Here is a 26,552-nt window from a genome sequence, read left to right as displayed (position 1 = left end):
TCTCTTATTTATGGATATGAAATATTAATAACTACATGTCCATACTACCAAAAAGTTTCTACAGACTCAATGTAATCCATTACAAAACCTTCCAAAAACATGTTCACCCCAAAACTTATACAAAACTATGAAACACTATGAATACCTTAAGCAGTTTGAAGTAAGGACGAAGCTGAAATGATCATATTGCCTGATTTCAGACTACATTCAAAATATAACAACACAAAAGTTACGGTCCTAGTGTACAAACAGACCAAAGTCAAAAAACAGATCCATGTACTTATGTGCATTAATCTTGACAAAAGTAGAGAAAAAAAATAGTGGCGGGAAAAATGAATACAAGGTGTTTAGAAATCTGATATCTCTATGCACAAGAGCAAAATTGGACTCTGTTCTCAGATGAATCTGTAAAATGAGAAAATACAGGTTTAAGAAAAACAGTTCACAATAATAGCCTGGACAATTTTATTTCAGGATATTAATCTCAAAGGCAAGATAAACAAAAGTATAAATAGACATATGGAATCAATTGAATGAGGAAGCTATTGAGAAGCAAGGAAAATAATCCCCAGACTAAAGAGAAAATCTTCAGAATTGGAGAAAGTCTGTAAAAATAATTCATGTAATAACCTAATGTCCAACATACAAGAAGAAACAACACACTGAGACAAAAAACCTGAAATATTGCAAGTGAATATAAAATGGGAAAGGAACTGTGTGGAAATTTCTCATTAGAAAATATATAAAACCGACAAATAAAATGTTCATATCATTAATCTTCAGAAAAATTTAACACTAATATATTATTACAGTGTGGCCTAACACTTGTTTGGATGACAATTGTTGGAACAAGGAAAGGAATATGGAGAAAAGAATAGAGAGCAATTCCTCAGTGAAAATGAAGTAAAAATTGATACACCAAATATGGAACCTGTTTCAGTAGTAACACAAAAAAATAAAAAGAGGAAACATCATAGGACCCAGCAGTGCCATTTCAGGATGCCTAACTAAAGGAAACAAAATCAGCATTTGGATGAAAGAAAGAAACCTTTGTGGGCTTGTCATTCAAGATGTCTGCATAAGAGACTCTGGTCATCCAGGGATAGCCCCATGTCCAGAAGTTCGGCAAACATTCCTCAAATCGAGAACTTGCAGTTTCCATCAACTGGGGAAATCTTTCTTGACAATAGAAGATCTAGTCAATCTAGGACAGCTTCCAAGGTATCCAGGTCAGGTGAGTCCATCTGGTCCAAGACAGAGAGGCAAGGGAAGAGCCAGGATTGCACCATGACTTTCAGCACTGCTCTGTGGCCCTGGGGCATAGACCTCAATGGAAAGCAAGGGAACAGAAGCACAGGCACTTGCTTTAGGACAGAGATGGCCCTTTGTATGGTGTGCCCCTGTAGCCTGGGTTCGCTCCTAATGCTCTCCTTCATGGACCAGACCAGGACCAGGTATGCAGGTCTCTGGGAATACCAGCAGGGCTAGACAGAGACTACAGACTCCAGGAATTTCATGCTCTCCCCTATCCCCTTGTCATCTTTGTAGTCTGACTACATCAAACATCCACCAATTAGAGAGCTGCTTGCTATCAGACTAATGAACCACAAGAGCACGCATGGATTGACTGTCACCCTCTAGGTAAATTCTAAGGGAGATTCCTACTCAAAACACAAAGGAATAGAGCAGTAACACAGAGAACAGAGATTTCATTGGAAACTTGTGGCTCTCTGAACATAAAAACTTCCTATGTCTTAATTTCTCCAGATATTTCCACAGGTGTTCCATTAACCTAAGCATGCAAAGAATGCAACAATATCAGCCAGCACAAATTTACAGAAACCACAATCATTTCTATGGAAAATACTTCAATTTCCGTCTTTCTTCTTTTCTTACTTTCTTCCTTCCTTCCTTTCTTTTTTTCTTTCTTCCTTCCTTCCTTCCTTTCTTTATTTCGTTCATTCTTCCATTCTTTCATTTTAACTCTTGCTTTCTTTACTTAATTACTCCCTTCTTGGCTTGCTTCATCATTCCTGGATTCCTTCCTTCTTTCCTTGTTCTTTCCTCCATCCTGCCCTTCCTTCCTAACTCCTTTGCCTTTCACATCCCCAAACACTGGTTTACATCATTCTGTTCCTATTATTCCATACCTCTGCCCCCCCTTCCCACCAATTCCAAGTCTCTCACTCACCCCTATTTCCATACTCTTTCCTCCATGGTGTCCTCACTCCCTTGCTTCAAGTATTTCTATTCAAGGAGGTTCTGATCCTATGAAAGAAAAACAACAGGCCTGGATGTTGTTCATGAGCGCTTTGTTAGTGTGCTAAATACCACTTGAGTCAAAAAGCTAACTTCTAAATCCTAGAAACACTTAGATGATGTTTGGCCCTGTGTGAATATGGATTGTAATATTCCAATCTCAGATCCAGGGATAAATGGGAATTTAGGAATCCCAGACTAGTTTCAAAGGAGCTTCTCAGAGAGGCACTTGTCACACGCATAAGCGCCTGTCTGGCTTCGAACTGTGATCCCCTCCGGTCTCTGCCACCGGAATTATAGAATCACAGGCATGAGCCACCTCGGTCTATTGGAAATATTTCATTTCTTGTGTGTGGTTTTCTTTTTCTGCAGTTCTTTTTTTCTTTCCCTTTCTCTTTTGGAGTCCTTTTGTAGGCACAAAGTGAGTATTTGTTATAGGAATGTAAAGGAACAGTGGTGGGGCTTTCAAAAGACACACATTTGATCAAATCTCAACCACTACAGATAGAACAACTGAGAATTCTGATCTGCAAATATGTTGGAGGAGTAGAAAGAGGCCTGTCGCCTTCCTGGCATATCCTTTGATGTAGGACCTTGAATTTCCCTGCTAGATTTTCCCGGATTTTTTTTTTTTTTTTTTTTTTTTTTTGGCCAGTCCTGGGCCTTGAACTCAGGGCCTGAGCACTGTCCCTGGCTTCCTTTTGCTCAAGGCTAGCACTCCGCCACTTGAGTCACAGCGACACTTCTGGCCGTTTTCTGTATATGTGGTGCTGGGGAATTGAACCCAGGGCCTCATGTATACGAGGCAAGCTCTCTTTGCCACTAGGCCATATCCCCAGCCCGATTTCCCCAGATTTCAACTGTGTACGTTTGACCTGGGTCATGGGTTTGCTTTTTTTTTTGTTTTTTGGCCAGTCCTGGGCCTTGGACTCAGGGCCTGAGCACTGTCCCTGGCTTCTTCCCGCTCAAGGCTAGCACTCTGCCACTTGAGCCACAGCGCGGCTTCTGGCCGTTTTCTGTATATGTGGTGCTGGGGAATCGAACCCAGGGCCTCGTGTATCCGAGGCAGGCACTCTTGCCACTAGGCCATATCCCCAGCCCATGGGTTTGCTTTTGTGTGTCATTTCCGGGGCTTGAGAACCACCACTTGTTGCTGTAGCTGAGGTTGTGTGCTCAATGCCAGCACTCTTCTACTTGAGCCACATCTCCAGGTCCCGGTCTTGTGGAGATTCACTGGATGTGAGGCTCTCCAGGATTTTCCCCGGCAAGCACCCTGTGAATTGGAACCTTCGGTATCTCAGCCTTGCTGAGTATCTCAGAATCTAGACAAGAAGAACCACTCTCATTCGTTGGTAAATAAATACAATGTATTTTATTGATTGCTGGATTGATAGAGAAAGTTGTCGCTAGTGAGGGACTGCCCCAGGACTCTGGGGTTTGGGCCCAGTTCCTGGGAAGGAAAGGATCATATACTAGGACTTTCCGGGTGGGATTCATCGGGGACTCCTGCCAGAGTGTGCGCAGAACACGCGTTCTCCCAAAAGAGCTCGAGGCTTGCGGGGGTTCAGATGGAAGTGCCGAGCCGAGGACCGGACGTACCTTCTCTTCCAATCACCCAGGTTCACTGTTGGGATCTGTGGCCCTGGGAGAACACACTGCTGGCCAGGCTTTCATTTCTGATGCTCGGAAGAAAACTGGGGAGAGAGGGGCCCATCTAAACAGGCAGGGCCGAAAGTGCAGGAAGAGCCTCGTGCGTGACCACCCAGTAGCCATCGGATCCCAGGCTATAGAATTGGCCCTTGTGGCGGCGATGACAGAAATCGGTGCAGATCTGGAGCTTCTGGGTTGTCCCGGAATCTCTCCATGCTTGCGCCAACCTAGCTCGAACCTGGGCAAATGCCTCGGGGTGGATGTGGCCCAGGCACCAGTCTGGAGGGAGGAAGCTCTCCAGAGGGGCGGGATAGAGCCCTTGGCTCAAGCGGCCCAGGCTGGCTGTGTGGCTCAGCAGGCTGTGCAGGGTGGCCATGGAGATGCGGTTTCCATAGAAACTGAGGAAGCGGAGCTGAGAGCACCGGCCCAGGGCGGGCAGGATGGCCGAGAGCTGGCCATCCGTGATGGCACAGTCCTCCAGGGCCAGGGTCTCCAGGGTGCCGGCCACGTGCTCCAGCAGGGCCCGCAGGGGCTCGGGACTGAAGTCGGCCATGAGCAAGCTCCTCAGGCGCAGGTGCTTGAGCCGGCGGGTGCAGGGACACTGGGACAGAAACCTCAGGTCGGCTTCCTTCAGGGGACAGGCAGTGAGAGACAAGGTCTTCAGAGGGGTCTGGCTCCTGAGGATGGCGGGCAGCTGTCCACGGAGGAAGAAGACGTCGTGCAGGCGCAGCTCCTGGAGGCGCTGCAGCTGCCCCAGGTGTGCTGCGTACTTGCGGGAATACCAGAAATTCCTGGAGCGGGAAGTGTAGACATGCGCGCTCATCTTGGAGAAGTCCAGGAGCTCAAGGTTCTTCATGCGGCTCAGGGAAGGAGCAAACCTTTTCATGGTTTCTCGATGCCAGAAGCTGTTCACCACCAATTCCCGGATGGAGTCCGGGCGCACCGCACGCAGAGCCTTCTGGATTTGATGGGTGGAGGGGGACAGAATCTGCAGCTGCCTACAGCACAGCTGCACTCGTGCTTTCCTCTTCCTGGCCCAGCCCAGCAGGTAGGCTTGGAAGGCATCCTGGGGGCCATCTTTGATGGTGAGGTCCGCCACGATCATCAAGGGCTGTTGTTCTTCAGGCTTCTCTGACCCGGGTCTGGCTGTGGGCTCCTCAGGCAAGATGTCTGGACAAGACACGCGCATCATGTGGGGGTAGCCTCGTTTCCAGATGTTGGGGTACGCACTCCGCAGATCGAGAACGTGCAGTTTCCACCGACTGGGACGATCTTTCTTGGCCACCAGCAGATCGAGCCCATCCAGGGCAGCTTTCAAGGTTTCCAGCTCTGGTGACTCGGTCAGGTCTCCCAGGGGGAGGCAGGGGAAGGGCCAGGCCTGCACCATGGCCTTCAGCACCTCTGTGAGGCCCTGGGCATAGGCCTCGAGAAAGAGAGAAGGGAACAGCAGCACGGGCACATCCTCCAGGGCAGAGATGGCCAGCGAAGGGTTGCTCAGCAGGCTGTGCATGGCGAGCCGCTGGAGCGTGGGTGCGCTCCTCATGCTCATCTTCACGGACCAGACCTGGGCCCGGTGGCTGCGCAGGGCTCCGGCAACGGCAACCTCAAAGCCAGGCACCGAGGGCAGCCTGTGGCAATCTGCTGCTCTCCTCTGTTCCTTGGACATCTTTATAGGCGGGACCCACCCTCACCCACACCCTTAATCCAATAACAGACCCAGAGCTTCCCCTGGGATTTCTGAGCCCCACCTAGCAACCTGTCACCCAGGGTCACCCTCCAGGTCAATTCCTACTCAAAACCCTTAGCATGACAATGGTGGCCCACAGGCCTCAGCTTCCAAAGCACACCTGTAATTCTCTCCACACAAAGACTTGCTACCCTTCTCTCTTCATCTCTACCGGTGTTCTACTACCCTCAGTGGTCCTAGAATATATGGCGGCCCACCTTTATAGAATCCCAAAACACTTGGCTAGAATACCCTTATTTAACTTTTTTTCCTTCCTTCCTTCCTTCCTTCCTTCCTTCCTTCCTTCCTTCCTTCCTTCCTTCCTTCCTTCCTTCCTGCCTTCCTTCCTGCCTTCCTGCCTTCCTTCCTGCCTTCCTGCCTTCCTGCCTGCCTTCCTGCCTTCCTGCCTTCTTTCCTCTCTTTCTTCATTCCTTTCTTCCTTCCTCTGTTCCTGCCAGCCTTTCTCCTTTTCCCCCTTCCTTCTTTCCCTCACACCTTCCTTTCCTCCCTGCTTCCTTACTTCCTTTCTTCCTTCTCTCCTTTCCTCCCTATCTAAGTCCCTCCCTCCTCCATTCTTTTCTTCCTCCACAGCTTGCTTGCTCCCCTCATTTGTTCCAGGCTTTCTTTTTACCTTTGTTCTCTTCCTTAGAGTGGAACTCCGGGCCTGGGTGGTGTTCCTGAGCAGCTTTGTTTTCAATGTTTGTGCGCTATCTACCAACTTGAGGCATGACACTAACTTCAAAATCCTGGAAACTCTCACCAAACGATTTGCCCAGTGTGTCTTTGGACCTTGATCCTCAAATCTCAGACTTCAGGGGTAGCTGGGAATTTAGGAATCCCAGACTAGTTTCAAAGGAGCTTCTCAGAGAGGCACTTGTCACACGCATAAGCGCCTGTCTGGCTTCGAACTGTGATCCCCTCCGGTCTCTGCCACCGGAATTATAGAATCACAGGCATGAGCCACCTCGGTCTATTGGAAATATTTCATTTCTTGTGTGTGGTTTTCTTTTTCTGCAGTTCTTTTTTTCTTTCCCTTTTTCTTTTGGAGTCCTTTTGTAGGCACAAAGTGAGTATTTGTTATAGGAATGTAAAGGAACAGTGGTGGGGCTTTCAAAAGACACACATTTGATCAAATCTCAACCACTACAGATAGAACAACTGAGAATTCTGATCTGCAAATATGTTGGAGGAGTAGAAAGAGGCCTGTCGCCTTCCTGGCATATCCTGTGATGTAGGACCTTGAATTTCCCTGCTAGATTTTCCCGGATTTTTTTTTTTTTGGCCAGTCCTGGGCCTTGAACTCAGGGCCTGAGCACTGTCCCTGGCTTCCTTTTGCTCAAGGCTAGCACTCCGCCACTTGAGTCACAGCGACACTTCTGGCCGTTTTCTGTATATGTGGTGCTGGGGAATTGAACCCAGGGCCTCATGTATACGAGGCAAGCTCTCTTTGCCACTAGGCCATATCCCCAGCCCGATTTCCCCAGATTTCAACTGTGTACGTTTGACCTGGGTCATGGGTTTGCTTTTTTTTTTGTTTTTTGGCCAGTCCTGGGCCTTGGACTCAGGGCCTGAGCACTGTCCCTGGCTTCTTCCCGCTCAAGGCTAGCACTCTGCCACTTGAGCCACAGCGCCGCTTCTGGCCGTTTTCTGTATATGTGGTGCTGGGGAATCGAACCCAGGGCCTCGTGTATCCGAGGCAGGCACTCTTGCCACTAGGCCATATCCCCAGCCCATGGGTTTGCTTTTGTGTGTCATTTCCGGGGCTTGAGAACCACCACTTGTTGCTGTAGCTGAGGTTGTGTGCTCAATGCCAGCACTCTTCTACTTGAGCCACATCTCCAGGTCCCGGTCTTGTGGAGATTCACTGGATGTGAGGCTCTCCAGGATTTTCCCCGGCAAGCACCCTGTGAATTGGAACCTTCGGTATCTCAGCCTTGCTGAGTATCTCAGAATCTAGACAAGAAGAACCACTCTCATTCGTTGGTAAATAAATACAATGTATTTTATTGATTGCTGGATTGATAGAGAAAGTTGTCGCTAGTGAGGGACTGCCCCAGGACTCTGGGGTTTGGGCCCAGTTCCTGGGAAGGAAAGGATCATATACTAGGACTTTCCGGGTGGGATTCATCGGGGACTCCTGCCAGAGTGTGCGCAGAACACGCGTTCTCCCAAAAGAGCTCGAGGCTTGCGGGGGTTCAGATGGAAGTGCCGAGCCGAGGACCGGACGTACCTTCTCTTCCAATCACCCAGGTTCACTGTTGGGATCTGTGGCCCAGGGAGAACACACTGCTGGCCAGGCTTTCATTTCTGATGCTCGGAAGAAAACTGGGGAGAGAGGGGCCCATCTAAACAGGCAGGGCCGAAAGTGCAGGAAGAGCCTCGTGCGTGACCACCCAGTAGCCATCGGATCCCAGGCTATAGAATTGGCCCTTGTGGCGGCGATGACAGAAATCGGTGCAGATCTGGAGCTTCTGGGTTGTCCCGGAATCTCTCCATGCTTGCGCCAACCTAGCTCGAACCTGGGCAAATGCCTCGGGGTGGATGTGGCCCAGGCACCAGTCTGGAGGGAGGAAGCTCTCCAGAGGGGCGGGATAGAGCCCTTGGCTCAAGCGGCCCAGGCTGGCTGTGTGGCTCAGCAGGCTGTGCAGGGTGGCCATGGAGATGCGGTTTCCATAGAAACTGAGGAAGCGGAGCTGAGAGCACCGGCCCAGGGCGGGCAGGATGGCCGAGAGCTGGCCATCCGTGATGGCACAGTCCTCCAGGGCCAGGGTCTCCAGGGTGCCGGCCACGTGCTCCAGCAGGGCCCGCAGGGGCTCGGGACTGAAGTCGGCCATGAGCAAGCTCCTCAGGCGCAGGTGCTTGAGCCGGCGGGTGCAGGGACACTGGGACAGAAACCTCAGGTCGGCTTCCTTCAGGGGACAGGCAGTGAGAGACAAGGTCTTCAGAGGGGTCTGGCTCCTGAGGATGGCGGGCAGCTGTCCACGGAGGAAGAAGACGTCGTGCAGGCGCAGCTCCTGGAGGCGCTGCAGCTGCCCCAGGTGTGCTGCGTACTTGCGGGAATACCAGAAATTCCTGGAGCGGGAAGTGTAGACATGCGCGCTCATCTTGGAGAAGTCCAGGAGCTCAAGGTTCTTCATGCGGCTCAGGGAAGGAGCAAACCTTTTCATGGTTTCTCGATGCCAGAAGCTGTTCACCACCAATTCCCGGATGGAGTCCGGGCGCACCGCACGCAGAGCCTTCTGGATTTGATGGGTGGAGGGGGACAGAATCTGCAGCTGCCTACAGCACAGCTGCACTCGTGCTTTCCTCTTCCTGGCCCAGCCCAGCAGGTAGGCTTGGAAGGCATCCTGGGGGCCATCTTTGATGGTGAGGTCCGCCACGATCATCAAGGGCTGTTGTTCTTCAGGCTTCTCTGACCCGGGTCTGGCTGTGGGCTCCTCAGGCAAGATGTCTGGACAAGACACGCGCATCATGTGGGGGTAGCTTCGTTTCCAGATGTTGGGGTACGCACTCCGCAGATCGAGAACGTGCAGTTTCCACCGACTGGGACGATCTTTCTTGGCCACCAGCAGATCGAGCCCATCCAGGGCAGCTTTCAAGGTTTCCAGCTCTGGTGACTCGGTCAGGTCTCCCAGGGGGAGGCAGGGGAAGGGCCAGGCCTGCACCATGGCCTTCAGCACCTCTGTGAGGCCCTGGGCACAGGCCTCGAGAAAGAGAGAAGGGAACAGCAGCACGGGCACATCCTCCAGGGCAGAGATGGCCAGCGAAGGGTTGCTCAGCAGGCTGTGCATGGCGAGCTGCTGGAGCGTGGGTGCGCTCCTCATGCTCATCTTCACGGACCAGACCTGGGCCCGGTGGCTGCGCAGGGCTCCGGCAACGGCAACCTCAAAGCCAGGCACCGAGGGCAGCCTGTGGCAATCTGCTGCTCTCCTCTGTTCCTTGGACATCTTTATAGCCGGAACCCACCCTCACCCACACCCTTAATCCAATAACAGACCCAGAGCTTCCCCTGGGATTTCTGAGCCCCACCTAGCAACCTGTCACCCAGGGTCACCCTCCAGGTCAATTCCTACTCAAAACCCTTAGCATGACAATGGTGGCCCACAGGCCTCAGCTTCCAAAGCACACCTGTAATTCTCTCCACACAAAGACTTGCTACCCTTCTCTCTTCATCTCTACCGGTGTTCTACTACCCTCAGTGGTCCTAGAATATATGGCGGCCCACCTTTATAGAATCCCAAAACACTTGGCTAGAATACCCTTATTTAACTTTTTTTCCTTCCTTCCTTCCTTCCTTCCTTCCTTCCTTCCTTCCTTCCTTCCTTCCTTCCTTCCTTCCTTCCTGCCTTCCTTCCTGCCTTCCTGCCTTCCTTCCTGCCTTCCTGCCTTCCTGCCTGCCTTCCTGCCTTCCTGCCTTCTTTCCTCTCTTTCTTCATTCCTTTCTTCCTTCCTCTGTTCCTGCCAGCCTTTCTCCTTTTCCCCCTTCCTTCTTTCCCTCACACCTTCCTTTCCTCCCTGCTTCCTTACTTCCTTTCTTCCTTCTCTCCTTTCCTCCCTATCTAAGTCCCTCCCTCCTCCATTCTTTTCTTCCTCCACAGCTTGCTTGCTCCCCTCATTTGTTCCAGGCTTTCTTTTTACCTTTGTTCTCTTCCTTAGAGTGGAACTCCGGGCCTGGGTGGTGTTCCTGAGCAGCTTTGTTTTCAATGTTTGTGCGCTATCTACCAACTTGAGGCATGACACTAACTTCAAAATCCTGGAAACTCTCACCAAACGATTTGCCCAGTGTGTCTTTGGACCTTGATCCTCAAATCTCAGACTTCAGGGGTAGCTGGGAATTTAGGAATCCCAGACTAGTTTCAAAGGAGCTTCTCAGAGAGGCACTTGTCACACGCATAAGCGCCTGTCTGGCTTCGAACTGTGATCCCCTCCGGTCTCTGCCACCGGAATTATAGAATCACAGGCATGAGCCACCTCGGTCTATTGGAAATATTTCATTTCTTGTGTGTGGTTTTCTTTTTCTGCAGTTCTTTTTTTCTTTCCCTTTTTCTTTTGGAGTCCTTTTGTAGGCACAAAGTGAGTATTTGTTATAGGAATGTAAAGGAACAGTGGTGGGGCTTTCAAAAGACACACATTTGATCAAATCTCAACCACTACAGATAGAACAACTGAGAATTCTGATCTGCAAATATGTTGGAGGAGTAGAAAGAGGCCTGTCGCCTTCCTGGCATATCCTGTGATGTAGGACCTTGAATTTCCCTGCTAGATTTTCCCGGATTTTTTTTTTTTTTTTTTTTTTTTTTTTTGGCCAGTCCTGGGCCTTGAACTCAGGGCCTGAGCACTGTCCCTGGCTTCCTTTAGCTCAAGGCTAGCACTCCGCCACTTGAGTCACAGCGACACTTCTGGCCGTTTTCTGTATATGTGGTGCTGGGGAATTGAACCCAGGGCCTCATGTATACGAGGCAAGCTCTCTTTGCCACTAGGCCATATCCCCAGCCCGATTTCCCCAGATTTCAACTGTGTACGTTTGACCTGGGTCATGGGTTTGCTTTTTTTTTTGTTTTTTGGCCAGTCCTGGGCCTTGGACTCAGGGCCTGAGCACTGTCCCTGGCTTCTTCCCGCTCAAGGCTAGCACTCTGCCACTTGAGCCACAGCGCCGCTTCTGGCCGTTTTCTGTATATGTGGTGCTGGGGAATCGAACCCAGGGCCTCGTGTATCCGAGGCAGGCACTCTTGCCACTAGGCCATATCCCCAGCCCATGGGTTTGCTTTTGTGTGTCATTTCCGGGGCTTGAGAACCACCACTTGTTGCTGTAGCTGAGGTTGTGTGCTCAATGCCAGCACTCTTCTACTTGAGCCACATCTCCAGGTCCCGGTCTTGTGGAGATTCACTGGATGTGAGGCTCTCCAGGATTTTCCCCGGCAAGCACCCTGTGAATTGGAACCTTCGGTATCTCAGCCTTGCTGAGTATCTCAGAATCTAGACAAGAAGAACCACTCTCATTCGTTGGTAAATAAATACAATGTATTTTATTGATTGCTGGATTGATAGAGAAAGTTGTCGCTAGTGAGGGACTGCCCCAGGACTCTGGGGTTTGGGCCCAGTTCCTGGGAAGGAAAGGATCATATACTAGGACTTTCCGGGTGGGATTCATCGGGGACTCCTGCCAGAGTGTGCGCAGAACACGCGTTCTCCCAAAAGAGCTCGAGGCTTGCGGGGGTTCAGATGGAAGTGCCGAGCCGAGGACCGGACGTACCTTCTCTTCCAATCACCCAGGTTCACTGTTGGGATCTGTGGCCCTGGGAGAACACCCTGCTGGCCAGGCTTTCATTTCTGATGCTCGGAAGAAAACTGGGGAGAGAGGGGCCCATCTAAACAGGCAGGGCCGAAAGTGCAGGAAGAGCCTCGTGCGTGACCACCCAGTAGCCATCGGATCCCAGGCTATAGAATTGGCCCTTGTGGCGGCGATGACAGAAATCGGTGCAGATCTGGAGCTTCTGGGTTGTCCCGGAATCTCTCCATGCTTGCGCCAACCTAGCTCGAACCTGGGCAAATGCCTCGGGGTGGATGTGGCCCAGGCACCAGTCTGGAGGGAGGAAGCTCTCCAGAGGGGCGGGATAGAGCCCTTGGCTCAAGCGGCCCAGGCTGGCTGTGTGGCTCAGCAGGCTGTGCAGGGTGGCCATGGAGATGCGGTTTCCATAGAAACTGAGGAAGCGGAGCTGAGAGCACCGGCCCAGGGCGGGCAGGATGGCCGAGAGCTGGCCATCCGTGATGGCACAGTCCTCCAGGGCCAGGGTCTCCAGGGTGCCGGCCACGTGCTCCAGCAGGGCCCGCAGGGGCTCGGGACTGAAGTCGGCCATGAGCAAGCTCCTCAGGCGCAGGTGCTTGAGCCGGCGGGTGCAGGGACACTGGGACAGAAACCTCAGGTCGGCTTCCTTCAGGGGACAGGCAGTGAGAGACAAGGTCTTCAGAGGGGTCTGGCTCCTGAGGATGGCGGGCAGCTGTCCACGGAGGAAGAAGACGTCGTGCAGGCGCAGCTCCTGGAGGCGCTGCAGCTGCCCCAGGTGTGCTGCGTACTTGCGGGAATACCAGAAATTCCTGGAGCGGGAAGTGTAGACATGCGCGCTCATCTTGGAGAAGTCCAGGAGCTCAAGGTTCTTCATGCGGCTCAGGGAAGGAGCAAACCTTTTCATGGTTTCTCGATGCCAGAAGCTGTTCACCACCAATTCCCGGATGGAGTCCGGGCGCACCGCACGCAGAGCCTTCTGGATTTGATGGGTGGAGGGGGACAGAATCTGCAGCTGCCTACAGCACAGCTGCACTCGTGCTTTCCTCTTCCTGGCCCAGCCCAGCAGGTAGGCTTGGAAGGCATCCTGGGGGCCATCTTTGATGGTGAGGTCCGCCACGATCATCAAGGGCTGTTGTTCTTCAGGCTTCTCTGACCCGGGTCTGGCTGTGGGCTCCTCAGGCAAGATGTCTGGACAAGACACGCGCATCATGTGGGGGTAGCCTCGTTTCCAGATGTTGGGGTACGCACTCCGCAGATCGAGAACGTGCAGTTTCCACCGACTGGGACGATCTTTCTTGGCCACCAGCAGATCGAGCCCATCCAGGGCAGCTTTCAAGGTTTCCAGCTCTGGTGACTCGGTCAGGTCTCCCAGGGGGAGGCAGGGGAAGGGCCAGGCCTGCACCATGGCCTTCAGCACCTCTGTGAGGCCCTGGGCATAGGCCTCGAGAAAGAGAGAAGGGAACAGCAGCACGGGCACATCCTCCAGGGCAGAGATGGCCAGCGAAGGGTTGCTCAGCAGGCTGTGCATGGCGAGCCGCTGGAGCGTGGGTGCGCTCCTCATGCTCATCTTCACGGACCAGACCTGGGCCCGGTGGCTGCGCAGGGCTCCGGCAACGGCAACCTCAAAGCCAGGCACCGAGGGCAGCCTGTGGCAATCTGCTGCTCTCCTCTGTTCCTTGGACATCTTTATAGGCGGGACCCACCCTCACCCACACCCTTAATCCAATAACAGACCCAGAGCTTCCCCTGGGATTTCTGAGCCCCACCTAGCAACCTGTCACCCAGGGTCACCCTCCAGGTCAATTCCTACTCAAAACCCTTAGCATGACAATGGTGGCCCACAGGCCTCAGCTTCCAAAGCACACCTGTAATTCTCTCCACACAAAGACTTGCTACCCTTCTCTCTTCATCTCTACCGGTGTTCTACTACCCTCAGTGGTCCTAGAATATATGGCGGCCCACCTTTATAGAATCCCAAAACACTTGGCTAGAATACCCTTATTTAACTTTTTTTCCTTCCTTCCTTCCTTCCTTCCTTCCTTCCTTCCTTCCTTCCTTCCTTCCTTCCTTCCTTCCTGCCTTCCTTCCTGCCTTCCTGCCTTCCTTCCTGCCTTCCTGCCTTCCTGCCTGCCTTCCTGCCTTCCTGCCTTCTTTCCTCTCTTTCTTCATTCCTTTCTTCCTTCCTCTGTTCCTGCCAGCCTTTCTCCTTTTCCCCCTTCCTTCTTTCCCTCACACCTTCCTTTCCTCCCTGCTTCCTTACTTCCTTTCTTCCTTCTCTCCTTTCCTCCCTATCTAAGTCCCTCCCTCCTCCATTCTTTTCTTCCTCCACAGCTTGCTTGCTCCCCTCATTTGTTCCAGGCTTTCTTTTTACCTTTGTTCTCTTCCTTAGAGTGGAACTCCGGGCCTGGGTGGTGTTCCTGAGCAGCTTTGTTTTCAATGTTTGTGCGCTATCTACCAACTTGAGGCATGACACTAACTTCAAAATCCTGGAAACTCTCACCAAACGATTTGCCCAGTGTGTCTTTGGACCTTGATCCTCAAATCTCAGACTTCAGGGGTAGCTGGGAATTTAGGAATCCCAGACTAGTTTCAAAGGAGCTTCTCAGAGAGGCACTTGTCACACGCATAAGCGCCTGTCTGGCTTCGAACTGTGATCCCCTCCGGTCTCTGCCACCGGAATTATAGAATCACAGGCATGAGCCACCTCGGTCTATTGGAAATATTTCATTTCTTGTGTGTGGTTTTCTTTTTCTGCAGTTCTTTTTTTCTTTCCCTTTTTCTTTTGGAGTCCTTTTGTAGGCACAAAGTGAGTATTTGTTATAGGAATGTAAAGGAACAGTGGTGGGGCTTTCAAAAGACACACATTTGATCAAATCTCAACCACTACAGATAGAACAACTGAGAATTCTGATCTGCAAATATGTTGGAGGAGTAGAAAGAGGCCTGTCGCCTTCCTGGCATATCCTGTGATGTAGGACCTTGAATTTCCCTGCTAGATTTTCCCGGATTTTTTTTTTTTTTTTTTTTTTTTTTGGCCAGTCCTGGGCCTTGAACTCAGGGCCTGAGCACTGTCCCTGGCTTCCTTTTGCTCAAGGCTAGCACTCCGCCACTTGAGTCACAGCGACACTTCTGGCCGTTTTCTGTATATGTGGTGCTGGGGAATTGAACCCAGGGCCTCATGTATACGAGGCAAGCTCTCTTTGCCACTAGGCCATATCCCCAGCCCGATTTCCCCAGATTTCAACTGTGTACGTTTGACCTGGGTCATGGGTTTGCTTTTTTTTTTGTTTTTTGGCCAGTCCTGGGCCTTGGACTCAGGGCCTGAGCACTGTCCCTGGCTTCTTCCCGCTCAAGGCTAGCACTCTGCCACTTGAGCCACAGCGCCGCTTCTGGCCGTTTTCTGTATATGTGGTGCTGGGGAATCGAACCCAGGGCCTCGTGTATCCGAGGCAGGCACTCTTGCCACTAGGCCATATCCCCAGCCCATGGGTTTGCTTTTGTGTGTCATTTCCGGGGCTTGAGAACCACCACTTGTTGCTGTAGCTGAGGTTGTGTGCTCAATGCCAGCACTCTTCTACTTGAGCCACATCTCCAGGTCCCGGTCTTGTGGAGATTCACTGGATGTGAGGCTCTCCAGGATTTTCCCCGGCAAGCACCCTGTGAATTGGAACCTTCGGTATCTCAGCCTTGCTGAGTATCTCAGAATCTAGACAAGAAGAACCACTCTCATTCGTTGGTAAATAAATACAATGTATTTTATTGATTGCTGGATTGATAGAGAAAGTTGTCGCTAGTGAGGGACTGCCCCAGGACTCTGGGGTTTGGGCCCAGTTCCTGGGAAGGAAAGGATCATATACTAGGACTTTCCGGGTGGGATTCATCGGGGACTCCTGCCAGAGTGTGCGCAGAACACGCGTTCTCCCAAAAGAGCTCGAGGCTTGCGGGGGTTCAGATGGAAGTGCCGAGCCGAGGACCGGACGTACCTTCTCTTCCAATCACCCAGGTTCACTGTTGGGATCTGTGGCCCTGGGAGAACACACTGCTGGCCAGGCTTTCATTTCTGATGCTCGGAAGAAAACTGGGGAGAGAGGGGCCCATCTAAACAGGCAGGGCCGAAAGTGCAGGAAGAGCCTCGTGCGTGACCACCCAGTAGCCATCGGATCCCAGGCTATAGAATTGGCCCTTGTGGCGGCGATGACAGAAATCGGTGCAGATCTGGAGCTTCTGGGTTGTCCCGGAATCTCTCCATGCTTGCGCCAACCTAGCTCGAACCTGGGCAAATGCCTCGGGGTGGATGTGGCCCAGGCACCAGTCTGGAGGGAGGAAGCTCTCCAGAGGGGCGGGATAGAGCCCTTGGCTCAAGCGGCCCAGGCTGGCTGTGTGGCTCAGCAGGCTGTGCAGGGTGGCCATGGAGATGCGGTTTCCATAGAAACTGAGGAAGCGGAGCTGAGAGCACCGGCCCAGGGCGGGCAGGATGGCCGAGAGCTGGCCATCCGTGATGGCACAGTCCTCCAGGGCCAGGGTCTCCAGGGTGCCGGCCACGTGCTCCAGCAGGGCCCGCAGGGGCTCGGGACTGAAGTCGGCCATGAGCAAGCTCCTCAGGCGCAGGTGCTTGAGCCGGCGGGTGCAGGGACACTGGGACAGAAACCTCAGGTCGGCTTCCTTCAGGGGACAGGCAGTGAGAGACAAGGTCTTCAGAGGGGTCTGGCTCCTGAGGATGGCGGGCAGCTGTCCACGGAGGAAGAAGACGTCGTGCAGGCGCAGCTCCTGGAGGCGCTGCAGCTGCCCCAGGTGTGCTGCGTACTTGCGGGAATACCAGAAATTCCTGGAGCGGGAAGTGTAGACATGCGCGCTCATCTTGGAGAAGTCCAGGAGCTCAAGGTTCTTCATGCGGCTCAGGGAAGGAGCAAACCTTTTCATGGTTTCTCGATGCCAGAAGCTGTTCACCACCAATTCCCGGATGGAGTCCGGGCGCACCGCACGCAGAGCCTTCTGGATTTGATGGGTGGAGGGGGACAGAATCTGCAGCTGCCTACAGCACAGCTGCACTCGTGCTTTCCTCTTCCTGGCCCAGCCCAGCAGGTAGGCTTGGAAGGCATCCTGGGGGCCATCTTTGATGGTGAGGTCCGCCACGATCATCAAGGGCTGTTGTTCTTCAGGCTTCTCTGACCCGGGTCTGGCTGTGGGCTCCTCAGGCAAGATGTCTGGACAAGACACGCGCATCATGTGGGGGTAGCTTCGTTTCCAGATGTTGGGGTACGCACTCCGCAGATCGAGAACGTGCAGTTTCCACCGACTGGGACGATCTTTCTTGGCCACCAGCAGATCGAGCCCATCCAGGGCAGCTTTCAAGGTTTCCAGCTCTGGTGACTCGGTCAGGTCTCCCAGGGGGAGGCAGGGGAAGGGCCAGGCCTGCACCATGGCCTTCAGCACCTCTGTGAGGCCCTGGGCACAGGCCTCGAGAAAGAGAGAAGGGAACAGCAGCACGGGCACATCCTCCAGGGCAGAGATGGCCAGCGAAGGGTTGCTCAGCAGGCTGTGCATGGCGAGCTGCTGGAGCGTGGGTGCGCTCCTCATGCTCATCTTCACGGACCAGACCTGGGCCCGGTGGCTGCGCAGGGCTCCGGCAACGGCAACCTCAAAGCCAGGCACCGAGGGCAGCCTGTGGCAATCTGCTGCTCTCCTCTGTTCCTTGGACATCTTTATAGCCGGAACCCACCCTCACCCACACCCTTAATCCAATAACAGACCCAGAGCTTCCCCTGGGATTTCTGAGCCCCACCTAGCAACCTGTCACCCAGGGTCACCCTCCAGGTCAATTCCTACTCAAAACCCTTAGCATGACAATGGTGGCCCACAGGCCTCAGCTTCCAAAGCACACCTGTAATTCTCTCCACACAAAGACTTGCTACCCTTCTCTCTTCATCTCTACCGGTGTTCTACTACCCTCAGTGGTCCTAGAATATATGGCGGCCCACCTTTATAGAATCCCAAAACACTTGGCTAGAATACCCTTATTTAACTTTTTTTCCTTCCTTCCTTCCTTCCTTCCTTCCTTCCTTCCTTCCTTCCTTCCTTCCTTCCTTCCTTCCTTCCTGCCTTCCTTCCTGCCTTCCTGCCTTCCTTCCTGCCTTCCTGCCTTCCTGCCTGCCTTCCTGCCTTCCTGCCTTCTTTCCTCTCTTTCTTCATTCCTTTCTTCCTTCCTCTGTTCCTGCCAGCCTTTCTCCTTTTCCCCCTTCCTTCTTTCCCTCACACCTTCCTTTCCTCCCTGCTTCCTTACTTCCTTTCTTCCTTCTCTCCTTTCCTCCCTATCTAAGTCCCTCCCTCCTCCATTCTTTTCTTCCTCCACAGCTTGCTTGCTCCCCTCATTTGTTCCAGGCTTTCTTTTTACCTTTGTTCTCTTCCTTAGAGTGGAACTCCGGGCCTGGGTGGTGTTCCTGAGCAGCTTTGTTTTCAATGTTTGTGCGCTATCTACCAACTTGAGGCATGACACTAACTTCAAAATCCTGGAAACTCTCACCAAACGATTTGCCCAGTGTGTCTTTGGACCTTGATCCTCAAATCTCAGACTTCAGGGGTAGCTGGGAATTTAGGAATCCCAGACTAGTTTCAAAGGAGCTTCTCAGAGAGGCACTTGTCACACGCATAAGCGCCTGTCTGGCTTCGAACTGTGATCCCCTCCGGTCTCTGCCACCGGAATTATAGAATCACAGGCATGAGCCACCTCGGTCTATTGGAAATATTTCATTTCTTGTGTGTGGTTTTCTTTTTCTGCAGTTCTTTTTTTCTTTCCCTTTTTCTTTTGGAGTCCTTTTGTAGGCACAAAGTGAGTATTTGTTATAGGAATGTAAAGGAACAGTGGTGGGGCTTTCAAAAGACACACATTTGATCAAATCTCAACCACTACAGATAGAACAACTGAGAATTCTGATCTGCAAATATGTTGGAGGAGTAGAAAGAGGCCTGTCGCCTTCCTGGCATATCCTGTGATGTAGGACCTTGAATTTCCCTGCTAGATTTTCCCGGATTTTTTTTTTTTTTTTTTTTTTTTTTTGGCCAGTCCTGGGCCTTGAACTCAGGGCCTGAGCACTGTCCCTGGCTTCCTTTAGCTCAAGGCTAGCACTCCGCCACTTGAGTCACAGCGACACTTCTGGCCGTTTTCTGTATATGTGGTGCTGGGGAATTGAACCCAGGGCCTCATGTATACGAGGCAAGCTCTCTTTGCCACTAGGCCATATCCCCAGCCCGATTTCCCCAGATTTCAACTGTGTACGTTTGACCTGGGTCATGGGTTTGCTTTTTTTTTTGTTTTTTGGCCAGTCCTGGGCCTTGGACTCAGGGCCTGAGCACTGTCCCTGGCTTCTTCCCGCTCAAGGCTAGCACTCTGCCACTTGAGCCACAGCGCCGCTTCTGGCCGTTTTCTGTATATGTGGTGCTGGGGAATCGAACCCAGGGCCTCGTGTATCCGAGGCAGGCACTCTTGCCACTAGGCCATATCCCCAGCCCATGGGTTTGCTTTTGTGTGTCATTTCCGGGGCTTGAGAACCACCACTTGTTGCTGTAGCTGAGGTTGTGTGCTCAATGCCAGCACTCTTCTACTTGAGCCACATCTCCAGGTCCCGGTCTTGTGGAGATTCACTGGATGTGAGGCTCTCCAGGATTTTCCCCGGCAAGCACCCTGTGAATTGGAACCTTCGGTATCTCAGCCTTGCTGAGTATCTCAGAATCTAGACAAGAAGAACCACTCTCATTCGTTGGTAAATAAATACAATGTATTTTATTGATTGCTGGATTGATAGAGAAAGTTGTCGCTAGTGAGGGACTGCCCCAGGACTCTGGGGTTTGGGCCCAGTTCCTGGGAAGGAAAGGATCATATACTAGGACTTTCCGGGTGGGATTCATCGGGGACTCCTGCCAGAGTGTGCGCAGAACACGCGTTCTCCCAAAAGAGCTCGAGGCTTGCGGGGGTTCAGATGGAAGTGCCGAGCCGAGGACCGGACGTACCTTCTCTTCCAATCACCCAGGTTCACTGTTGGGATCTGTGGCCCTGGGAGAACACCCTGCTGGCCAGGCTTTCATTTCTGATGCTCGGAAGAAAACTGGGGAGAGAGGGGCCCATCTAAACAGGCAGGGCCGAAAGTGCAGGAAGAGCCTCGTGCGTGACCACCCAGTAGCCATCGGATCCCAGGCTATAGAATTGGCCCTTGTGGCGGCGATGACAGAAATCGGTGCAGATCTGGAGCTTCTGGGTTGTCCCGGAATCTCTCCATGCTTGCGCCAACCTAGCTCGAACCTGGGCAAATGCCTCGGGGTGGATGTGGCCCAGGCACCAGTCTGGAGGGAGGAAGCTCTCCAGAGGGGCGGGATAGAGCCCTTGGCTCAAGCGGCCCAGGCTGGCTGTGTGGCTCAGCAGGCTGTGCAGGGTGGCCATGGAGATGCGGTTTCCATAGAAACTGAGGAAGCGGAGCTGAGAGCACCGGCCCAGGGCGGGCAGGATGGCCGAGAGCTGGCCATCCGTGATGGCACAGTCCTCCAGGGCCAGGGTCTCCAGGGTGCCGGCCACGTGCTCCAGCAGGGCCCGCAGGGGCTCGGGACTGAAGTCGGCCATGAGCAAGCTCCTCAGGCGCAGGTGCTTGAGCCGGCGGGTGCAGGGACACTGGGACAGAAACCTCAGGTCGGCTTCCTTCAGGGGACAGGCAGTGAGAGACAAGGTCTTCAGAGGGGTCTGGCTCCTGAGGATGGCGGGCAGCTGTCCACGGAGGAAGAAGACGTCGTGCAGGCGCAGCTCCTGGAGGCGCTGCAGCTGCCCCAGGTGTGCTGCGTACTTGCGGGAATACCAGAAATTCCTGGAGCGGGAAGTGTAGACATGCGCGCTCATCTTGGAGAAGTCCAGGAGCTCAAGGTTCTTCATGCGGCTCAGGGAAGGAGCAAACCTTTTCATGGTTTCTCGATGCCAGAAGCTGTTCACCACCAATTCCCGGATGGAGTCCGGGCGCACCGCACGCAGAGCCTTCTGGATTTGATGGGTGGAGGGGGACAGAATCTGCAGCTGCCTACAGCACAGCTGCACTCGTGCTTTCCTCTTCCTGGCCCAGCCCAGCAGGTAGGCTTGGAAGGCATCCTGGGGGCCATCTTTGATGGTGAGGTCCGCCACGATCATCAAGGGCTGTTGTTCTTCAGGCTTCTCTGACCCGGGTCTGGCTGTGGGCTCCTCAGGCAAGATGTCTGGACAAGACACGCGCATCATGTGGGGGTAGCTTCGTTTCCAGATGTTGGGGTACGCACTCCGCAGATCGAGAACGTGCAGTTTCCACCGACTGGGACGATCTTTCTTGGCCACCAGCAGATCGAGCCCATCCAGGGCAGCTTTCAAGGTTTCCAGCTCTGGTGACTCGGTCAGGTCTCCCAGGGGGAGGCAGGGGAAGGGCCAGGCCTGCACCATGGCCTTCAGCACCTCTGTGAGGCCCTGGGCACAGGCCTCGAGAAAGAGAGAAGGGAACAGCAGCACGGGCACATCCTCCAGGGCAGAGATGGCCAGCGAAGGGTTGCTCAGCAGGCTGTGCATGGCGAGCTGCTGGAGCGTGGGTGCGCTCCTCATGCTCATCTTCACGGACCAGACCTGGGCCCGGTGGCTGCGCAGGGCTCCGGCAACGGCAACCTCAAAGCCAGGCACCGAGGGCAGCCTGTGGCAATCTGCTGCTCTCCTCTGTTCCTTGGACATCTTTATAGCCGGAACCCACCCTCACCCACACCCTTAATCCAATAACAGACCCAGAGCTTCCCCTGGGATTTCTGAGCCCCACCTAGCAACCTGTCACCCAGGGTCACCCTCCAGGTCAATTCCTACTCAAAACCCTTAGCATGACAATGGTGGCCCACAGGCCTCAGCTTCCAAAGCACACCTGTAATTCTCTCCACACAAAGACTTGCTACCCTTCTCTCTTCATCTCTACCGGTGTTCTACTACCCTCAGTGGTCCTAGAATATATGGCGGCCCACCTTTATAGAATCCCAAAACACTTGGCTAGAATACCCTTATTTAACTTTTTTTCCTTCCTTCCTTCCTTCCTTCCTTCCTTCCTTCCTTCCTTCCTTCCTTCCTTCCTTCCTTCCTTCCTGCCTTCCTTCCTGCCTTCCTGCCTTCCTTCCTGCCTTCCTGCCTTCCTGCCTGCCTTCCTGCCTTCCTGCCTTCTTTCCTCTCTTTCTTCATTCCTTTCTTCCTTCCTCTGTTCCTGCCAGCCTTTCTCCTTTTCCCCCTTCCTTCTTTCCCTCACACCTTCCTTTCCTCCCTGCTTCCTTACTTCCTTTCTTCCTTCTCTCCTTTCCTCCCTATCTAAGTCCCTCCCTCCTCCATTCTTTTCTTCCTCCACAGCTTGCTTGCTCCCCTCATTTGTTCCAGGCTTTCTTTTTACCTTTGTTCTCTTCCTTAGAGTGGAACTCCGGGCCTGGGTGGTGTTCCTGAGCAGCTTTGTTTTCAATGTTTGTGCGCTATCTACCAACTTGAGGCATGACACTAACTTCAAAATCCTGGAAACTCTCACCAAACGATTTGCCCAGTGTGTCTTTGGACCTTGATCCTCAAATCTCAGACTTCAGGGGTAGCTGGGAATTTAGGAATCCCAGACTAGTTTCAAAGGAGCTTCTCAGAGAGGCACTTGTCACACGCATAAGCGCCTGTCTGGCTTCGAACTGTGATCCCCTCCGGTCTCTGCCACCGGAATTATAGAATCACAGGCATGAGCCACCTCGGTCTATTGGAAATATTTCATTTCTTGTGTGTGGTTTTCTTTTTCTGCAGTTCTTTTTTTCTTTCCCTTTTTCTTTTGGAGTCCTTTTGTAGGCACAAAGTGAGTATTTGTTATAGGAATGTAAAGGAACAGTGGTGGGGCTTTCAAAAGACACACATTTGATCAAATCTCAACCACTACAGATAGAACAACTGAGAATTCTGATCTGCAAATATGTTGGAGGAGTAGAAAGAGGCCTGTCGCCTTCCTGGCATATCCTGTGATGTAGGACCTTGAATTTCCCTGCTAGATTTTCCCGGATTTTTTTTTTTTTTTTTTTTTTTTTTTTGGCCAGTCCTGGGCCTTGAACTCAGGGCCTGAGCACTGTCCCTGGCTTCCTTTAGCTCAAGGCTAGCACTCCGCCACTTGAGTCACAGCGACACTTCTGGCCGTTTTCTGTATATGTGGTGCTGGGGAATTGAACCCAGGGCCTCATGTATACGAGGCAAGCTCTCTTTGCCACTAGGCCATATCCCCAGCCCGATTTCCCCAGATTTCAACTGTGTACGTTTGACCTGGGTCATGGGTTTGCTTTTTTTTTTGTTTTTTGGCCAGTCCTGGGCCTTGGACTCAGGGCCTGAGCACTGTCCCTGGCTTCTTCCCGCTCAAGGCTAGCACTCTGCCACTTGAGCCACAGCGCCGCTTCTGGCCGTTTTCTGTATATGTGGTGCTGGGGAATCGAACCCAGGGCCTCGTGTATCCGAGGCAGGCACTCTTGCCACTAGGCCATATCCCCAGCCCATGGGTTTGCTTTTGTGTGTCATTTCCGGGGCTTGAGAACCACCACTTGTTGCTGTAGCTGAGGTTGTGTGCTCAATGCCAGCACTCTTCTACTTGAGCCACATCTCCAGGTCCCGGTCTTGTGGAGATTCACTGGATGTGAGGCTCTCCAGGATTTTCCCCGGCAAGCACCCTGTGAATTGGAACCTTCGGTATCTCAGCCTTGCTGAGTATCTCAGAATCTAGACAAGAAGAACCACTCTCATTCGTTGGTAAATAAATACAATGTATTTTATTGATTGCTGGATTGATAGAGAAAGTTGTCGCTAGTGAGGGACTGCCCCAGGACTCTGGGGTTTGGGCCCAGTTCCTGGGAAGGAAAGGATCATATACTAGGACTTTCCGGGTGGGATTCATCGGGGACTCCTGCCAGAGTGTGCGCAGAACACGCGTTCTCCCAAAAGAGCTCGAGGCTTGCGGGGGTTCAGATGGAAGTGCCGAGCCGAGGACCGGACGTACCTTCTCTTCCAATCACCCAGGTTCACTGTTGGGATCTGTGGCCCTGGGAGAACACCCTGCTGGCCAGGCTTTCATTTCTGATGCTCGGAAGAAAACTGGGGAGAGAGGGGCCCATCTAAACAGGCAGGGCCGAAAGTGCAGGAAGAGCCTCGTGCATGACCACCCAGTAGCCATCGGATCCCAGGCTATAGAATTGGCCCTTGTGGCGGCGATGACAGAAATCGGTGCAGATCTGGAGCTTCTGGGTTGTCCCGGAATCTCTCCATGCTTGCGCCAACCTAGCTCGAACCTGGGCAAATGCCTCGGGGTGGATGTGGCCCAGGCACCAGTCTGGAGGGAGGAAGCTCTCCAGAGGGGCGGGATAGAGCCCTTGGCTCAAGCGGCCCAGGCTGGCTGTGTGGCTCAGCAGGCTGTGCAGGGTGGCCATGGAGATGCGGTTTCCATAGAAACTGAGGAAGCGGAGCTGAGAGCACCGGCCCAGGGCGGGCAGGATGGCCGAGAGCTGGCCATCCGTGATGGCACAGTCCTCCAGGGCCAGGGTCTCCAGGGTGCCGGCCACGTGCTCCAGCAGGGCCCGCAGGGGCTCGGGACTGAAGTCGGCCATGAGCAAGCTCCTCAGGCGCAGGTGCTTGAGCCGGCGGGTGCAGGGACACTGGGACAGAAACCTCAGGTCGGCTTCCTTCAGGGGACAGGCAGTGAGAGACAAGGTCTTCAGAGGGGTCTGGCTCCTGAGGATGGCGGGCAGCTGTCCACGGAGGAAGAAGACGTCGTGCAGGCGCAGCTCCTGGAGGCGCTGCAGCTGCCCCAGGTGTGCTGCGTACTTGCGGGAATACCAGAAATTCCTGGAGCGGGAAGTGTAGACATGCGCGCTCATCTTGGAGAAGTCCAGGAGCTCAAGGTTCTTCATGCGGCTCAGGGAAGGAGCAAACCTTTTCATGGTTTCTCGATGCCAGAAGCTGTTCACCACCAATTCCCGGATGGAGTCCGGGCGCACCGCACGCAGAGCCTTCTGGATTTGATGGGTGGAGGGGGACAGAATCTGCAGCTGCCTACAGCACAGCTGCACTCGTGCTTTCCTCTTCCTGGCCCAGCCCAGCAGGTAGGCTTGGAAGGCATCCTGGGGGCCATCTTTGATGGTGAGGTCCGCCACGATCATCAAGGGCTGTTGTTCTTCAGGCTTCTCTGACCCGGGTCTGGCTGTGGGCTCCTCAGGCAAGATGTCTGGACAAGACACGCGCATCATGTGGGGGTAGCCTCGTTTCCAGATGTTGGGGTACGCACTCCGCAGATCGAGAACGTGCAGTTTCCACCGACTGGGACGATCTTTCTTGGCCACCAGCAGATCGAGCCCATCCAGGGCAGCTTTCAAGGTTTCCAGCTCTGGTGACTCGGTCAGGTCTCCCAGGGGGAGGCAGGGGAAGGGCCAGGCCTGCACCATGGCCTTCAGCACCTCTGTGAGGCCCTGGGCATAGGCCTCGAGAAAGAGAGAAGGGAACAGCAGCACGGGCACATCCTCCAGGGCAGAGATGGCCAGCGAAGGGTTGCTCAGCAGGCTGTGCATGGCGAGCCGCTGGAGCGTGGGTGCGCTCCTCATGCTCATCTTCACGGACCAGACCTGGGCCCGGTGGCTGCGCAGGGCTCCCGCAACGGCAACCTCAAAGCCAGGCACCGAGGGCAGCCTGTGGCAATCTGTTGCTCTCCTCTGTTCCTTGGACATCTTTATAGCCGGAACCCACCCTCACCCACACCCTTAATCCAATAACAGACCCAGAGCTTCCCCTGGGATTTCTGAGCCCCACCTAGCAACCTGTCACCCAGGGTCACCCTCCAGGTCAATTCCTACTCAAAACCCTTAGCATGACAATGGTGGCCCACAGGCCTCAGCTTCCAAAGCACACCTGTAATTCTCTCCACACAAAGACTTGCTACCCTTCTCTCTTCATCTCTACCGGTGTTCTACTACCCTCAGTGGTCCTAGAATATATGGCGGCCCACCTTTATAGAATCCCAAAACACTTGGCTAGAACACCCTTATTTAACTTTCCTTCTTCCTTCCTTCTTTCTTTCTTTCTTTCCTTCCTTCCTTCCTTCCTTCCTTCTCTTTTTTCTTCCTTCCTTCCTTCCTTCCTTCCTTCCTTTCTCTATGCCTGCCTCTCTCCCTTCCTCCTTTTTTCCTTCCTTCTTTCCCTCACAACTTCCCTTTCTCCTTCCTTTCCTCCTTTGCTACTTTCCTCCATTTCTAATTCCCTACTTCCTCTCTTCTTTCATAACTCAGTGACTTCCTCCCACCTTTTTTTAGGCTTCCTTTGTAATTTTGTTCTCATCCCAAGAGTTGAACTCCAGGTTTGAGTGTTATTCATCTGCTCTTTTTTTTCAAGGCTAGTGCTGTATTACTTGTGTCATAATACCAACTACAGAATCCTAGATACTCTCACAGAATATTTTGCCTGTGTGCGTTCGGATTGTGATCCTCAAATCTCAGGCTTGTTGAGTAGCTGTGACTCTTGGAATCCTAGACTATTTTCAGAGGTGTTTCTTAGAGAGACTCTTCTCTAACATGTAACTGCCTGGCTGGCTGCTAACTGTGATCCCCTCAGGTTTCTGT

The 26,552-nt window shown here is 52.9% G+C and overlaps 6 protein-coding genes across 6 annotated transcripts; all 6 read right to left on the bottom strand.

Moving 5' to 3' along the window:
• Positions 1-3,973: 3,973 nt before the first annotated feature.
• Positions 3,974-5,575, bottom strand: LOC125352272 (putative PRAME family member 26). Its single transcript, XM_048347392.1, has 2 exons — positions 5,294-5,575; positions 3,974-5,185 (listed from the first exon to the last, which is right to left on the bottom strand). Exons 1-2 carry the CDS (start codon positions 5,573-5,575, stop codon positions 3,974-3,976), a joined length of 1,494 nt encoding a protein of 497 aa, XP_048203349.1.
• A 2,405-nt stretch (positions 5,576-7,980) lies between these two features.
• LOC125352260 (PRAME family member 12-like) lies at positions 7,981-9,582 on the bottom strand. Its single transcript, XM_048347386.1, has 2 exons — positions 9,336-9,582; positions 7,981-9,263 (listed from the first exon to the last, which is right to left on the bottom strand). The coding sequence occupies exons 1-2, from the start codon at positions 9,580-9,582 to the stop codon at positions 7,981-7,983; spliced, it is 1,530 nt and encodes a 509-aa protein (XP_048203343.1).
• A 2,421-nt stretch (positions 9,583-12,003) lies between these two features.
• Positions 12,004-13,605, bottom strand: LOC125352252 (putative PRAME family member 26). The gene is made up of 2 exons (XM_048347376.1): positions 13,324-13,605; positions 12,004-13,215 (listed from the first exon to the last, which is right to left on the bottom strand). The coding sequence occupies exons 1-2, from the start codon at positions 13,603-13,605 to the stop codon at positions 12,004-12,006; spliced, it is 1,494 nt and encodes a 497-aa protein (XP_048203333.1).
• Positions 13,606-16,019: 2,414 nt separating this feature from the next.
• LOC125352241 (PRAME family member 12-like) lies at positions 16,020-17,621 on the bottom strand. Its single transcript, XM_048347365.1, has 2 exons — positions 17,375-17,621; positions 16,020-17,302 (listed from the first exon to the last, which is right to left on the bottom strand). The coding sequence occupies exons 1-2, from the start codon at positions 17,619-17,621 to the stop codon at positions 16,020-16,022; spliced, it is 1,530 nt and encodes a 509-aa protein (XP_048203322.1).
• A 2,419-nt stretch (positions 17,622-20,040) lies between these two features.
• On the bottom strand, positions 20,041-21,642 carry LOC125352230 (PRAME family member 12-like). The gene is made up of 2 exons (XM_048347357.1): positions 21,396-21,642; positions 20,041-21,323 (listed from the first exon to the last, which is right to left on the bottom strand). The coding sequence occupies exons 1-2, from the start codon at positions 21,640-21,642 to the stop codon at positions 20,041-20,043; spliced, it is 1,530 nt and encodes a 509-aa protein (XP_048203314.1).
• Positions 21,643-24,062: 2,420 nt separating this feature from the next.
• Positions 24,063-25,508, bottom strand: LOC125352219 (PRAME family member 12-like). Its single transcript, XM_048347347.1, has one exon. It carries the CDS (start codon positions 25,506-25,508, stop codon positions 24,063-24,065), a length of 1,446 nt encoding a protein of 481 aa, XP_048203304.1.
• Between the last annotated feature and the right edge of the window lie 1,044 nt (positions 25,509-26,552).

This window comes from Perognathus longimembris, chromosome 1 (genome assembly GCF_023159225.1).
Source record: "Perognathus longimembris pacificus isolate PPM17 chromosome 1, ASM2315922v1, whole genome shotgun sequence".
NCBI lineage: Eukaryota > Metazoa > Chordata > Mammalia > Rodentia > Heteromyidae > Perognathus > Perognathus longimembris.
Note: the sequence above shows the minus strand (reverse complement) of the source record. Positions and strands in the feature narration are given on the sequence as shown.

Bases quoted from the DNA above. Each gene is read 5' to 3' on its own strand.
- LOC125352252 (XM_048347376.1), bottom strand. From the start codon at position 13,605: ATGTCCAAGGAACAGAGGAGAGCAGCAGATTGCCACAGGCTGCCCTCG. The intron at 13,216-13,323 runs GTGCAGGCCTGG...CTGGTGGCCAAG, and splicing joins CAGAGGTGCTGAAGGCCATG to AAAGATCGTCCCAGTCGGTG.
- LOC125352272 (XM_048347392.1), bottom strand. From the start codon at position 5,575: ATGTCCAAGGAACAGAGGAGAGCAGCAGATTGCCACAGGCTGCCCTCG. The intron at 5,186-5,293 runs GTGCAGGCCTGG...CTGGTGGCCAAG, and splicing joins CAGAGGTGCTGAAGGCCATG to AAAGATCGTCCCAGTCGGTG.
- LOC125352219 (XM_048347347.1), bottom strand. From the start codon at position 25,508: ATGCACAGCCTGCTGAGCAACCCTTCGCTGGCCATCTCTGCCCTGGAG.
- LOC125352241 (XM_048347365.1), bottom strand. From the start codon at position 17,621: ATGTCCAAGGAACAGAGGAGAGCAGCAGATTGCCACAGGCTGCCCTCG. The intron at 17,303-17,374 runs GTGCCCAGGGCC...TCCCCCTGGGAG, and splicing joins TTCTCTCTTTCTCGAGGCCT to ACCTGACCGAGTCACCAGAG.
- LOC125352230 (XM_048347357.1), bottom strand. From the start codon at position 21,642: ATGTCCAAGGAACAGAGGAGAGCAGCAGATTGCCACAGGCTGCCCTCG. The intron at 21,324-21,395 runs GTGCCCAGGGCC...TCCCCCTGGGAG, and splicing joins TTCTCTCTTTCTCGAGGCCT to ACCTGACCGAGTCACCAGAG.
- LOC125352260 (XM_048347386.1), bottom strand. From the start codon at position 9,582: ATGTCCAAGGAACAGAGGAGAGCAGCAGATTGCCACAGGCTGCCCTCG. The intron at 9,264-9,335 runs GTGCCCAGGGCC...TCCCCCTGGGAG, and splicing joins TTCTCTCTTTCTCGAGGCCT to ACCTGACCGAGTCACCAGAG.